The sequence below is a fragment of the Musa acuminata genome, chromosome BXJ2-10 (genome assembly GCF_036884655.1).
Source record: "Musa acuminata AAA Group cultivar baxijiao chromosome BXJ2-10, Cavendish_Baxijiao_AAA, whole genome shotgun sequence".
NCBI classification, from domain to species: domain Eukaryota; kingdom Viridiplantae; phylum Streptophyta; class Magnoliopsida; order Zingiberales; family Musaceae; genus Musa; species Musa acuminata.
In genome coordinates this window covers 34,153,180-34,167,458 of record NC_088347.1, presented here as the reverse complement: position 1 = coordinate 34,167,458, position 14,279 = coordinate 34,153,180, and the positions used below count along the sequence as shown (strand labels likewise).

The 14,279-nt window shown below is 42.8% G+C and overlaps 2 protein-coding genes and 1 pseudogene across 2 annotated transcripts; 2 read left to right on the top strand and 1 right to left on the bottom strand.

The window, feature by feature from the left end:
* Positions 1–846: 846 nt before the first annotated feature.
* On the bottom strand, positions 847–4,808 carry LOC103969922 (uncharacterized oxidoreductase At4g09670-like; annotated as a pseudogene).
* A 46-nt stretch (positions 4,809–4,854) lies between these two features.
* On the top strand, positions 4,855–6,775 carry LOC135625326 (co-chaperone protein p23-1-like). Its single transcript, XM_065129994.1, has 6 exons — positions 4,855–5,031; positions 5,671–5,857; positions 5,936–6,104; positions 6,220–6,254; positions 6,341–6,389; positions 6,508–6,775. Exons 1-6 carry the CDS (start codon positions 5,027–5,029, stop codon positions 6,597–6,599), a joined length of 537 nt encoding a protein of 178 aa, XP_064986066.1. The 5' UTR covers positions 4,855–5,026; the 3' UTR covers positions 6,600–6,775.
* Positions 6,776–10,733: 3,958 nt separating this feature from the next.
* Positions 10,734–11,953, top strand: LOC103969235 (transcription factor ILI3-like). Its single transcript, XM_065127762.1, has 2 exons — positions 10,734–11,543; positions 11,616–11,953. Exons 1-2 carry the CDS (start codon positions 11,430–11,432, stop codon positions 11,769–11,771), a joined length of 270 nt encoding a protein of 89 aa, XP_064983834.1. The 5' UTR covers positions 10,734–11,429; the 3' UTR covers positions 11,772–11,953.
* Positions 11,954–14,279: the final 2,326 nt, after the last annotated feature.

Below are 14,279 nucleotides of genomic sequence, written 5' to 3'. Positions count from 1 at the left end.
ACCGCTTGGCTTCGGACAGCCAATCCCCGCGATATGTATATAGATAAATTTTCTGAATAATTCTTTCTTTTTTTATTTTTCGGGAAAGTGTCTCTGTTTATAATTTTCATATACCTTAAATATCCGTCGTCTCGTCCACCTCCTCCTCCTCCTCCTAATGGGCATCGACGATCATCACTTCCACCCCACTATGATCGCTTTCATTCCACCATGATCACCTGTCACGTTTTCATCATGCAACTCGATCCTATTTCTCTGTGAATACCTTCTCTTTCTCTAGAGGCTCCATATCTTTCTTTCAGAGTGTAACATTACGAGTGATGAAGGATAACGAAAGAGATGGGGGTAAGGATAAAAAGTCATTGACTAAGGAGGCTGATGAAAGAAAAATGTGTCAACCGAGAAAAGAATAAAATGAACGGAAGAAGTGAAGATGGAGAGAAGAGGAGGTCAAGGCGCGACAGGACGAAAATCGTCGCAACAAGAAAACCAATGATTGATAATGTTCATCTAAAAGAGGAGGTAACGATGATAAAAGGTATTTGGGATATTAGAAAAAAAAGATATCAAATGAATATTTTTAATTAAAAATTCACAGCACCTTTTAGAAAAAAAAACCAAAATTAAAAATATTTTCACAAAAATCATTATATATATATATATATATAAACTCTTATCGATATATTATTGTGGTCAATCTCTATTCGTTGAGAATCAATAAAATATAATATATATTGAAAAATGTTACCAAGAAACTCTTTTTCCTCTTCAAATATACTCATAAAGTAGCATGCTTTAGTCAACCATAAACATCCCTTGAGACTGATTCAAGCATCAAAAGGGATCTTCCACAAATCACCACCAACTGTAAATAGCTTTTCATTAAGTTCCACAAAGTTTGGAGGCTTTGATCTGCATTACAAGAGGAATAAGGAGGCAAAACACATTACTACGAGGTAGCTGAGCATCTATACAATCTCCAGTGGCACACATCCCTGATCAATCGATGCTTTCACTGCATTCATCACCAGCTGTCTGTTCCTAGTGATGGCCGGCCATTGGTCATCTGGCTTCCCAGCAGAATCTCTGATGCTTCCTGCGACCTCGAGAGCTCCTGCACCATGAGAGACTCCTGTGATAGATCAGTCGGGACGATATGCTTGGTGGGCAGTGACTGCCATCCAGTCACCAACTCATTGAAGGCTGAGCCTGAAGCAATGAGAATGGAACTTTCTCCTCCTCGAGGGGGATCACGAAGTCACTGAGCTGAAGGGATCCTCTCATTGTCAAATGAGTTAGGAATGAGCACTGGAAGGTTGCAACCTCGCTTCGGTCTTGACTGCACCATGGATTGCAACTGCTTTCTTGGGCAGTTCATAGTCAGCAACCCACAGGATGGAGCGGCTGCAGTACCACCCAACATCACCAAGAGCCCCGAGAGCATCTAGCTCGGGCATCACACATATGTCATTCTCAAGGAAATCAGAGTCTCCAGCATACTAATATCAAAAGCTTGTGCCTTACAAGGTGTTCCAAAATCTCCTTTTTTATTTGGTTGTTTTTGAAACACATCTCCACAATCCTATCTTCATGGCTTATCAAATTGATCTAGACAAAAATTCCACAACAATCATGACAAACCCCAACATCACTCTATCTCAGACCATTACCTTGAAATCCATTAACCCTGCATCACAACTACCATTGAAACTCACCAAACTCAACTATGCCTCTTGAATATCTCAAGTTATCAACTTGTTATATGGTTATGATCTTATGGGCTTCATTGATGGAACAAGCCAGTGTCCTTCTGAAATGATAAAAACCAAGGAGGAACTCCCAAAATGGAAACTTTGGTAGAGACAAGATCATCTCCTACTCCATGCCATCACAGCTTTTGTCATAGATCAAGTTGTTCCCTTGATTTCTTCCACAATCATAGGTGTAAGTATGATCACAATAATTTATTTCCTTATACTTGAATTCTTGTATTATAGTTTATCATATGACTCATTAATCAAACAAGAAGAAATCATTCCTTACTAGTGCAAGCTTTAATGATTCCTTTCTTGTGTACAACTCACATAAACCTCATGGGAGGGACTTTGAATTGCTTCTTTTCTCTAATTTTTTCTGTTTGTTTTTCCTTTTCTTTTCCTATGCTTCTTCTATAAACACCACCTCCAACAGCTATTTGCCCCCACACAAGGATTGTCCATCCCCTGTTATGATTCTGTAAACCCAAATGACTTCATCTCTATCCTGAATCATTTCCAATTCATCTCACTTTTACAATGCTGAAACCCCAACCAAATACAACCTTTGCTAAACCTACCTTTCACTCTGAATATAGTGGGTGACTTAAATACCATTGTCACCATCCACTAGCTTTCTGCATAATACCTTCCTAGCCACACTTCTTAATCCACAATACCATCAAAATATCATATTACTTTGATCTTTAGTCATCTCTGATTTTATAAGTAAATGAAATGCTCATGTGACAGAAACAAGGAAGCTCCTTGATCTCTAGTTATCTTTGATTGATTTATAAGTAGAGATTATAAAAACAGACAAGGTGGACTCTATTGATAGAGGAAGAGGATAAATGGATCAATGACATTACCTCGTAAAAGCTTAGATAGGAGATGTGAAAGGGAAGGAAAATGAAGAAGTTAAGGAAACTAGATCAATATTTCCTTTCAAAGTAAAATAATGAAATCTTTAAACTCATATTGAATAAAAACGCAACAGAAGATAACAAAGAACTCCACATACTTGTAGCACACATGCTAGTCTCTGCAATATGGCAAGGCTACATATTGTTGAATCAAACAAAGAAGAAATTCTTCTGATTAGAATGATCTGTGTAATCATCAGCCTTCTACCATGTAACTCCTCCTATCTAGATTCTTTATATAAAACCATGTCATTTGTGATTTGGACAAAGTTTCATTCAATCCAAAGCCACCCTAGTGCAGTGGGTGATTACCTATTAAGATTAACCTAACAGGGAAAATTTTCCAGGTTAGATGAGAGACAAAATGCAGACCATTGTCAGAATGAGCAACAATCGCATGCTGAAATCAATAAGCAAATGGCAAAAAAACAATAAAATAACTGTTATATGCTTATGAAAGACCTTTTTGTTTTGTGAAAAAGTTAAGTAATTGTAAACCTTTTATGCCATCATCTATATAACCTATCAGAAGATAACTTTACCAAGTGCCCCTAGAATTGTTAAGACAAATTTCCAATTCAATGAGCAACGATGTATCTCATTTTTGTTGGACATTACTGTAACAAATTTTGTTGTTTTGTCAATGATTATAATTGTTGCAATTTTACTCCTTTTTCAGATTCATTACAGTGATCAATTATTGATGATTTGGATCTGCAAAGATGAGGAAGAAACAGGATTAGTGCATTATATTAGGAAATTTTGAAAATTTTCCAGCACTTAAATAATTCAAAACCTCCCTTCATACACATCATTAGAAGCTGGGGACATTCTTTAACTGGATCATTGCATCTCTTGATTTCTTTCAGTTGATTTTCTTCGAATGTTCCTGAAGTTTCCATTATTGTTCTAAATCATGTCAACGTACTTTATCACTTCACTGGTCTAATCTCAACTTCTCAAGCAGTACATAATTCTTATATATGGCTGAAGCAGCACATTCGGATTTACATTAAATATTGCCTAAAGTAACACTACCAATCAGTCTAAGTCCATAACCCACTACTAAATCAAAGCCCAAATTGACCTCTGTTTACAGTAAAAAACAGAAGAACGCCTCTAAAGAGAGCCTAATCCAATCCAATTAACTTCAAGTGGACTATGCAGGTATACAATAAATATACAATAAATATTTATGAGATCAAAGATAACTTCTCTCTAGCAAAAAACAAGCAGTCAAAATTAAAGAGAATGGAACAGTTTGTATAGTCAACCAAGAATACGATACCTACCAATAAATCAGCATGATGCATCGGGATAGCTTCTTACATTCGATTCTAGATCACCCAAAAGAAGTCCTTTTTGGAATGAATAAGAAAAAGCGACACTAATTCATCATAACTAAGTGCAGATTACCGTCTTTAGCTGTCCAAAACGGGCCGAATCGGACAACATCTCCGGCATCTTGGCCGTCCGCGGGAGCGGCAGGCGTCGAGGATCCGGTCGAGGTCTGAGGTGCAGAGGGCAGTAGGCTTCTCGAGCAGCAGGTGCTTGCCGCGTTCGGCTGCGCCGACGACCCACCGAACGTGGACGTTGGTGGGGAGGGGCACGTAGACGGCGACGCAGGGGTCGTCCAGGACGGCCTCATAGGAGCCGAGGGCGATGAATCGGCGGGCATTGTCAAGGGAGCGGCTCCCGACGGCGACGAGAGGGCGAGCCCGAAGGCACTGGCGAGCTTGCGGGCGATCTCCAGCACCCCAAGATGCCGAACCGGATCGGGTTGCTCTTCGCTGTCTCTTCCGCCGATCCTCTCGTGGTGCAGAAGCAAGCTCAGAGCGGTTGTCGTACTCATTAGCCAGCGTTCGCTTCGCGGCCCTTGTCGTAAGAGTACCCCAACGGAACGGAACAGGACGCGACCGTCGGATGCGCGCCACGGCAATAATCTCTAAGTAACTTGTTGATGATCAAGTGGATGGAATTTAACCGGGCCGGGCATGGAAGTTAAATCCGAATCCGGATCATGTCATGATCAACAGTCTATTATGGGCCCATCAGGCCCGCCGAGGATCACATCATATGAACGGTTGAGATCGTTTGGTGGGACGGTGATCAAGGGATGATCGCGCATGTTCGAACTCTCTAGACTCGTATGGAAGGATCTTTTTCCTGTTCTCTCTCTCTCTCTCTCTCTCTCTCTCTCTCTCTCACTCTGCGCTGTGTCTCCCCTCGGCCTATATACCAAAAGCATATGCGCTCGTTTGCTACAGCGAAGCAAGCGGTGCCTCAATCCTTTTATTCGAAAGTTGTCTTTTTTGGTCGTCTCTTCCTTCTCTCCCCCCTTGCAAGATGAGGTAAAGCATCAAAACCCTTTATTCTCTTCGAGATTTTTAGTCGATTTCTTGGTAATCTACTCCTCAATTCGAGAATCGTTAAAAGTTAGGGTTTGGTTACTTTTCGTGATGGATTAGGAGGTAGCATTTCTTGGCCAAATTCAAAATCTTGGCATCAGGACAGAACACATGATTTGGAGGGTGTGAACTCTGATTCTACTGATTTAAGTTGTGCTTATTGCAGTGTGTATACGAACGAAGGTCTCTGTAAGGGTGTGTGAATGGATGGTTATGTAGGCGGATGAAATCTAACCTATGTTCTATATGTGGTGTTGCTGTTCTGCGTGTTTAACCTCTTGGATTTCAACCGAATCAACCTTTTTATATATATAGAATGATTTATGGATATTATTCCTTATGTGTTGTACAGCTCGTGAAACCAAAAAGTAATTCTTTTTAATCAGACACTGTTGAAGAAACCACATGGTAGAAGGGATGGATGTTTTCCCTCGGTACACATATTCTATTGATCTGTTGATGATGCCTGAGAGGGGAGATTTTTGGTGATTCAGTATACTAGATTTATGTTGGTCCAAGCAATGTTCAATTTGAACTAGAATTTCTCAAGCTAGTGATGATTTTTTTCCCTTGATTTTGCAGCCGACATCCGACTACAAAATGGGCCCAAAGATCTGACAAGGTGTATATAATCATTGAACTGCCAGATGCCAAGGATGTGAAGTTCACATTACAGCCAGATGGTCGTTTCTACTTCTCTGCAACCAGTGGAGCAGAAAATATTCCATATGAACTTGATTTTGAGTTGTTTGACAAGGTTAATGTTGATGTAAGTATCAGAATAATTTATTTGACCGTATTATAGTACACTTTGATTTGAAGATTGGATTGACGAGAAGAACTGCAGGAGAGTAAAGCTGCCGTCGGGCTTCGGACTATATGCTACCTCGTCAAAAAAGCTGAGAAGAAGTGGTGGAGTAGGCTGTTGAAGACGGCAGGGAAGCCTCCGGTCTATTTGAAAGTTGATTGGGACAAATGGATCGATGAAGATGAAGACGACGAGAAGGAAAAGAAATGTAAACACTCTGGCATCACTTAGAACGTACATATTATATCTTGTTATATGCTTGCAAAGATTGTTATTCTTGTTGGAGCCTCACAATATGATGTTTGAAATGTTGCCCTGTGCAGTTGGAGGCATGGACTTTGATGACATGGATTTCTCGGTATGTCATTTGGTTGAAATTGGCAAAAAAGCTATCAGTTGATACTCTTGGTATGTTAAACTCGATTTTCTTTTTGCAATATACAGAAACTGGATATGAATGGTGCCGACGATGAGCCTGATGATGCAGATGAAGGTTAGTCTTGTTGTATCATTGACATGCATCGAGAATGTCTTTGTTCCTTGAGGGGGATATTCTGCGAGTTTATGCTGCTCAGACATTGCTTGTAATTACTGTATGCGACATAATCCAGATGATGCCGATATGGAAGGGGCTGAGGCCAAGGCAGAAGATGGTGGTGGAAAGGTGGAGAATGCCCATGTTGCATCTACAAGTGAACCTTAAGCCAAAGCATGACGACCTCTGCTTTTGTAAGACTTCTCAATACTTCTTGTTAACATATTCGGCGAGCTAGGTTTTTGTTTAGGTCATGTCTGTTTGTTGGTACTTCTCCTTAAAGTTTCATGCTGTGGAAGACGTTGACTTTCTGTTAAACGTAGTTGACAAGCTACATTTTTGCACCCATCATGTGTTTATGGATGCTTCTCCTCAAGAGTTTCAAGCTGTGGAAGACGTTGACTTTCTGTTAAACCTAGTTGACAAGCCATATATTTTGCACCCATCATGTGTTTGTAGATGCTTCTCCTTAAAAGTTTCATGCTGTGGAAGTCGTTGACTTTCTGTTAAACGTAGTTGACAAGCTACATCATTGCACCCATCATGTGTTTGTGGATGCTTCTCCGTAAGAGTTCCATGCTGTGAAAGACGTTGACTTTCTGTTAAACCTAGTTGACAAGATGACATTTTTTGCACCCATCATGTGTTTGCAGAACTTTACCGGGCAATTGTTAGCTCCTCCTGTATTTGATGCTGTCGTATGTATGCAGCAGAAAACCTTGCGGTGTGTTTCCTATTCAAAATCAAGAAAGGTATTTTTTGCCTGTGAAAGAAAGAATTAAAGAAGTGCAGCATTTGACACACATTACAAGTTATGGACAGTGCATTTCTCTGCTGATGACCTTAGGCCAACCACTCATCAGGATTGAGTCGAACGGTAGTGGATCACTGGTGGTGATTGGGTAATGGCGACTGCAGATTTGGTCCGTCCAAGGATGCCTGCCAAGACCTGAGACAGCGAGGGGTGGAGTTTGGCATCGTTGCCGATGCACTTGGAGGCGAGCAATGCAAGAGCGTTGGCTCCTCTCGTTGGAACTGCCCTTTGAGCCTCGCATCCATGATTCCATTTAGTTTGCGTTTGTCGCCCAAGCAGGGCCGCGCCCAGTCCACCAGCCTCTGTTCTTTGCCTTTTCTCGATCTGTCGTGCGCTCAACGCCCCGATAGCATCTCCAACAACACCACCACCACCTCGAAGCTGTACGCATCAGCTTTTGCAGACAGCCTACCTGCAACCAGGTTTAAAATCAGGTAAGGAAGGTTTACTAAGAGAAAGCATTTGGTTGCTTTGCTCATCATAAGCAGAGTGAGGATGATTAGAGAAGGTTGTTCAAACATTATGCTCTTTATCGTGCATGATCAAAAGCAACAGATCTCATTGACTAACGATAATTCAGTATCTTTTCTTCTGGATTTCACCAACAATAATAAAAAAATACTATGTAATTTGCATCGTGAATTCGGCATCTTTCTTTCTGCTTGTTTCAGAATACATGCGTTCTTGATCGTAAATGCATCATCAAAAGCAACAGATGTCATTGACCAACGAAAAAGTTGGTATCTTTTATTCTGGATTTCATCAACAATAACAAAAAACACTAAACAATTTACATCATGAATACTGTTCCAACTGTAAGAAACGCCTTCATTATCAGAATATAAACATGCAAATACTTTGTGTGCACAAGAAAATGGAGACTAGAAAGCAATATTAATTCAGCATACCTGTCGTGATGTATTCAGGAGCTGCGTAATCTTGAGTTCCCATGATCTGAGTAGAGACACGAGTTCTATCCCCAGTTGGTCCAGCTTTTGCGAGGCCGAAGTCTGAAAGCTTTGCATTAAATTCTTGCGAAGACCGAACTCACATCGCCTCCTGCGAAGACCGAACTCACATTGGCGACGGAAAGATTCGGTTTTTACCTCCGTAACGCTTGCCCGGAAACGCGGCCAAGGGAGGGGAAGAGAAGAGAAGACGACTCGCCGGCGCGGCCCACTCGGATCCATGGCGGGGCCCGTACGGCCCCCATTAAAAGGCCAGTGGACTTTCCAGGAATTGCGGTTCCGCCACAACGTCACCGTAGTTGAAATGGAAGCAAAAATGGTCGATTTAAAGAGAGCGAATTTTGCGTTAGGCTTCATGAAAAGAAGAGTAGAGATTGGAGATCAGAGAGTGAGCATGAAGCTTTCTCGAATGAGAACAATCATCATAAACTGGGAGGAAGATGGACATGCTCAACCGTACCATGTTCTTCTCATCTCGCCTGGTCAACTCATGGAAAAGAAAGTACAAGTCGATGGTAACTCTGCAGCAGCAGGGCTTTGACGATGACATGGCGAGGGTGGCACACCTCAGAGCTCCCGGTGCTCTTCTGCCATCACAATTACCCGTTCAATTCCTGTCATCAGACTCAAAACTTCTGCACTAAGGTTGCAGATTGATGCGTCTCCTCTACAGGCATCCAAAACATAGTCCTCCTCTCTGATCAGATGAGTGGATTCAGAACGACATGGCTAATGCGGAGAGAGATATATGGAATTGAAGATGATTAAAGAATCTCTGCTTGCAAGATAAACAAAGTGGCTTTGCCTCTTGAAATCTTCACAGATCACTGTTCATCAGTTATTTTTCCTAAAATACCTTGTTCTCCATCCCTGACAACACTGATAAGACTGTTCTTATGCACAAACTTGGTGTTGGTCTGCGACATGATGCAGATGAATTGGTGCATTGTTTACATGGCCTATCTGCTAAAGATGAACATTCAAGGAACTTAAGGAGCTTTTCTCCATGGCTTGACATCACCGAGCAAAACCCACATGCCACTCAGACCAATCAGAAGCCCAGATAAATCATGAGAACATGTCTTCAAGTCTGAGAGGTGAAGTACTTGGAACAACTCATTGATCTTGTCTACCACCATGACATCAACTGCTTCAAGAATGTTTCAGTTCCATAAAGAATCAAACTAATTGGAATACCTTAATTGTCATCAAGAGCTTCTATTATGTTCCTCTGAAACATTGAATGCCATACAGTTGGAGGTCACAGTAGCAGAGAAGAAACTAAAAGAGACAGAAGATGTGCAGATCAAGCTGCATGGATTTATGCATGTGTTATTGGCTGGACTGTGACTTCCTGTTCCTACATTTCCCAGCCATGCCCACAAATTGCAAGAACACTGTAATGGAATGCATCTCTAATCTAATGGAGGTCAATGGTCAGGTCATGGAGGCATCTAAAAGCATTCAGACTTGAAGGATTTTAATTGCTGGATCACCACAAATCTCACAACAGTGAATACAATGATCTTAAGTTTCCTTTAACAGGAGATATATTTTCCATTAAGAACAAATTTGCTTCAATTAGTGACATTAATCAGGCTGTTTATTTACCGGTGATGACGGGCCATTCTCGGGCCAGATTTGGGCCACTCCACAGAGACAGACAGACATTTGCATATCATAATCCATTGATCTTCCATGCATAATTTGGTTTTCTTATAATTATAAGGCAGAAAGGGGCTGGAAATAAACATCAGTAGGAGGATGGTTTGGCAGATGCACATCTGAAATATGACCTGAATTCTTCTTCTTCTTCTTCTTCTTCATGTATCAGAAACCTTCTGCATCTGAATCACAACTCAGCAAGAATGATGCAGAGCTAGAAGCCTAAAGTTCTCCATGTAAAGAGGAAGCAATTGCTCTAAGCTTCAAACAAGTGCTGTAGATATGCGCACTGGGTGAGTGTTGGATGAAAGGGAAGCTTGCAGGCCTACAACTCCTGTGAGTCACAGTCCTTTAGAAGGAAGAAGAGGCGGTAAAGAAGCTTGCATGATTGAAGCTGGCAGGCAATGGGAGAGAGTTGCTCTCCCTTGTTGCCATCAGCGGCCAGTGTCATGTCGACCTTGGTCACATGGGGGAAGATGTTACCAGCTCCAGAGGTTAATCTGCAGAACGAGAAGAACACGCGGGGTTGTGTGTTGGGCTCCCATGGCACCCGAGTTTGGCAGCTTCACGGCCATTTCCTCCCATGACAAGTTCTTCTCCTGTCCCCCACACGCATCTTTGATGGACTCCCCCCCTGACAACCAAGTGGCCCTCTGCAACAGGCACGTCTCATTCTCCGACCCTGGAGCTTCACTGGTAGCGTAGATCCCCCGCCTGATCTACCTCTCACACGGGTAAACCAAAGCTAATAATTAGGCTGTGGGTGCGCCGACCGAGGAAGACGATGAGCTACGTAGGCCCGCGACGCACCGTCATGTGGATGCGCCCATGGTCTCCAGGTGGCCCGGTCGCCGTCGGCGATGCCGCGTGACATCGCCGCCCCCTCCGGGGAACACCGAGCTGCATGCCACCGTCATGTCATCGCACATCATCATGTCCTGAGGGGCGCCGCACGTCCCCATCACGCTCGGTGGTGGCCGAATGCCACCAAAACTGCACACACCACGCGTCTTTTCGCGGCACTGTCCCTTCTCATCTCTCGTTCTCCGCCATTAACATCTGTACTCTGGCGCCGAGTTGTGCTCAAGCTGGGATCATCATATTCGAGAACAAACACCGACCTGCAGATCCACAAGACGAGGCAATTCTGAGGAGGAGGCGGCGGAGGAGGAGAGCAGAAGAGACACAGGGCATCTTTGTGGTACAAGGTAAATTGGGTAAACAGCTACCCAGCAGTAGCATCATCAATGCCTCACTCCGACTGTTTACCATGGAACGTGAGGAACGGACCTTCTTGCCTCCATTGGATTGGCCCATGGAGCCCTGGCCAACAGAACGGACCCACACTTGGCAAGAAGGTGAGACAGGTAGGCCATGGAGTCTCTCCCCTACTAATATTACGTTTCTTGGAAGCTTGCCTTACAGAGCCACTTCTACATTTTCCCCCCTCCAATTCTCCTTTAAGCCCTGCACTTTGCTCTCCGGCGAGGTATAGAGAGAGAGAGAGAGAGAGAGAGAGAGAGAGAGAGAGAGAGAGAGAGAAGAAGGTTTATGCCCATCGAGATGTCGAGCCGGAGGTCGAGGATCACCGACGAGGAGATCAACGAACTCATCTCCAAGCTGCAGTCTCTGCTCCCGGAGTCTCGCCGCAGGAGCATGAGCAGGGTAAGCGATCAAGAAACAGAACACCACTTCGGTACTCTCCTCTCCTCTCCTCTCACGCGTGATTGCATGCAGGCTTCAGCGTCCAAGTTGCTGAAGGAGACGTGCAGCTACATCAGGAGCTTGCACCGCGAAGTGGACGACCTCAGCGACCGGCTCTCCGACCTGATGTCGACGATGGACTCCAACAGCCCGCAGGCTGAGATCATCAGGAGCATTCTCAGGTCCTAGGTTGCGTCCAGCTACGGTCTAGTGTTGTTCTTGTGCCATTTCATGAAGCGTCGGTCATAAATGGTGTGCCAGCAAAGTGTGTTATATGAATTAGCAAGAGCAATACTAAACTCCTTGACGCAATCGTGCGATCGTCTCCTTTTTTTCCTACATTCTCTGGTCTGAGCTCGACTTCTTCTCTTCCCCCGACGATCAATAATACTATCTTATCTCTCTGAAAGACGAGATTACTTAGGTTAAAGTGCTACAATGTTTCTCGTACAAGGATTTAAGTAGATCTAATCAAAAGAGAGGACATGAGGAAAAAGAAAGGCAGAGAGAACAGAGGATGGATGTCACTGTGAAGTAACCTTTACACGCAGGTAAAAGTAAGACTGCGACTGCCTGCCAATGCGGTCTCCTCCATTCTCTGGTCTTCGAACGAGTCAATGCTGAGGCTACCAAACGACACCTAGAAAACAACTGTCGCATACTCTTCGTTGAACCGATCACTGACCGACAATCACCTCCGTCCTCGGGTCTTTTGGCATCAACCTCAGGTCTGGGATGCATTCGGTCGCAAGAAACTCTGAGATAAAACGTGCTATAGATTGGCTCGTGGGCTGGAGCAGAGCAGAGACAACGAAGCAGTATGTTAGACTGCAGAGAGAGAGAGAGAGAGCTCTCGGCGGGGCCGCCGGGCATTACCATCACAGCACCTACATCGAACGTCTGTCGCGCACAGGTGGATCGAGGAGTCAGCATCCGGGGAGGCACATCCATTAAAGACGCAGCAGACGCATTGTCGGATCATAATGCATGGATCAGCAGCGCACCCCCTCTTCGCGTTCTTTATCCGGGCTGTGATTAAGCGGTGGCCATGGAGGCGGAGAGTTAGGTGAGCTCTGCCCCGCGTAGATCCCGCCACCGACGTGATGATGTCAGGGGGGAGGTCTGCCTCGACTCTGAGCTTGACTACACTGTGGGAGTCACTGCCGCATGTCTGCCTGTTCCTACTGTAACCAAGGACGACAAGAGTGCTGGATAGCGCTCAGTGTTGCCTCTCGGAAATGGAGCTGATGAAGTTGCATGCATCCTCTCTGGTTCTTTGGGTTGTTTCTGAGGGTTCTTTGATCTCCGACATGTCCGGGTGTAGGATCTCAAGTCTTAATGGTTGGAGGAGACTCCACACACAGCTTTATCTTTAATCAGGGAAGATGGAAGACTCCTCTTATCTTTGAAGAACTCAAGAAGCAGGTTGCTAATCTGATTTCCCCATTTCAAATTAAAAGCAGGACACCACAAATTAAAGAAAAACACTACAGATAGATAGTTTTAACGCACCTTCAATATCAAAAATTAAATTGGGGTGTTATAACCTTTGATTAATCTTAACCTTAATCTACTTTCGATGTAGGATTAAATCAAGAAACTATAATCTTCCATGCTTTAAGGCTTGATAAAGACATTCTTGTCGAGATTTAACATAGCTTAGGCACATGTGAGACATACATAATGATAGCTCGGACTTGCCCTCCGACTCCTCTAATGGATAACACTTTCCTATTTGAGCTTCTTTCCCTGTTTTAATATTAATTCAGTTATAATAGTACTCGATCTAATGAGATCACTGATCTATTAACATAGTTTAGCTAGAACAACTAGCTCAAAATATTTAGGGTTGAGCCTCTCTGATAAGTATTATAACTCAATTAATCTCATAAAAAATAAAGAAAATATTCAATTAGGGTTGGGCCTTATGATGAAGTAAGTAGGCCAACATGAGAGATCTACGACTTCATTGTTATCATATGCATTTATACTTATTTCTAATATTTTTAGGATGTCAAAGGAATGAAATAAACATGAAAATTGAAGTCACTGTAAACTCACTTTTAAAAGATCTTATCTATCATGAAGCTTTTTAGCAGGTCAAGTGACTCCACAGCTTTGGTTAAAAAATGGCAAGAACAGTTCAAATTTTTCATGCATTTCATCATCTTCCTATTACATTGATTAATGCTAATTTTGCAGTTTCTTCACCTTAAAAGAAGAAGAAATAGCCCAGAGGAATTGGAAGAGGTACTACTTGGTGTCTCTTTTCAGCAGCAGCTGTATCATTAATTATAATGATTAGTGTCATCCCTTCAACTCATCAAACAAAATTCTCTTCACATTTTGCTCCATTAAATGAATGTTGTGACACAAAAGTAGTTGCCCTTTAGCATCACATAATGATCATCTCTAATTATATCTGATTATGACATCCAAAATTCTCCACAAGTTTACTTTACCAAAAGGATGAGGACTCAATTCTTTTTGTGAACCCTTCCACTGATTTGGTGGAATACTGGAATCAAACTCCACTCTTCCAGATATCATGCAAACAAGACTATCCTCATGACAATTTGACAGAGTTGTCTGATAGCTTCAAATCACTGATACAAGAAAGATTAAAGATGGTAGACTCGTCAATCTTCTTAATATGATGTTTGCCTCAAGCAAATCTGTCATTTACTTGGCTTCTCA

Excerpts from the sequence above, each read along its gene's own strand:
- LOC103969235 (XM_065127762.1), top strand. The coding sequence starts at position 11,430 with ATGCCCATCGAGATGTCGAGCCGGAGGTCGAGGATCACCGACGAGGAG. Across the intron at positions 11,544-11,615 it reads GCCGCAGGAGCATGAGCAGG|GCTTCAGCGTCCAAGTTGCT; the intron begins GTAAGCGATCAA and ends GATTGCATGCAG.
- LOC135625326 (XM_065129994.1), top strand. Across the intron at positions 6,105-6,219 it reads CGACGAGAAGGAAAAGAAAT|TTGGAGGCATGGACTTTGAT; the intron begins GTAAACACTCTG and ends TGCCCTGTGCAG. Across the intron at positions 6,255-6,340 it reads TTGATGACATGGATTTCTCG|AAACTGGATATGAATGGTGC; the intron begins GTATGTCATTTG and ends TGCAATATACAG.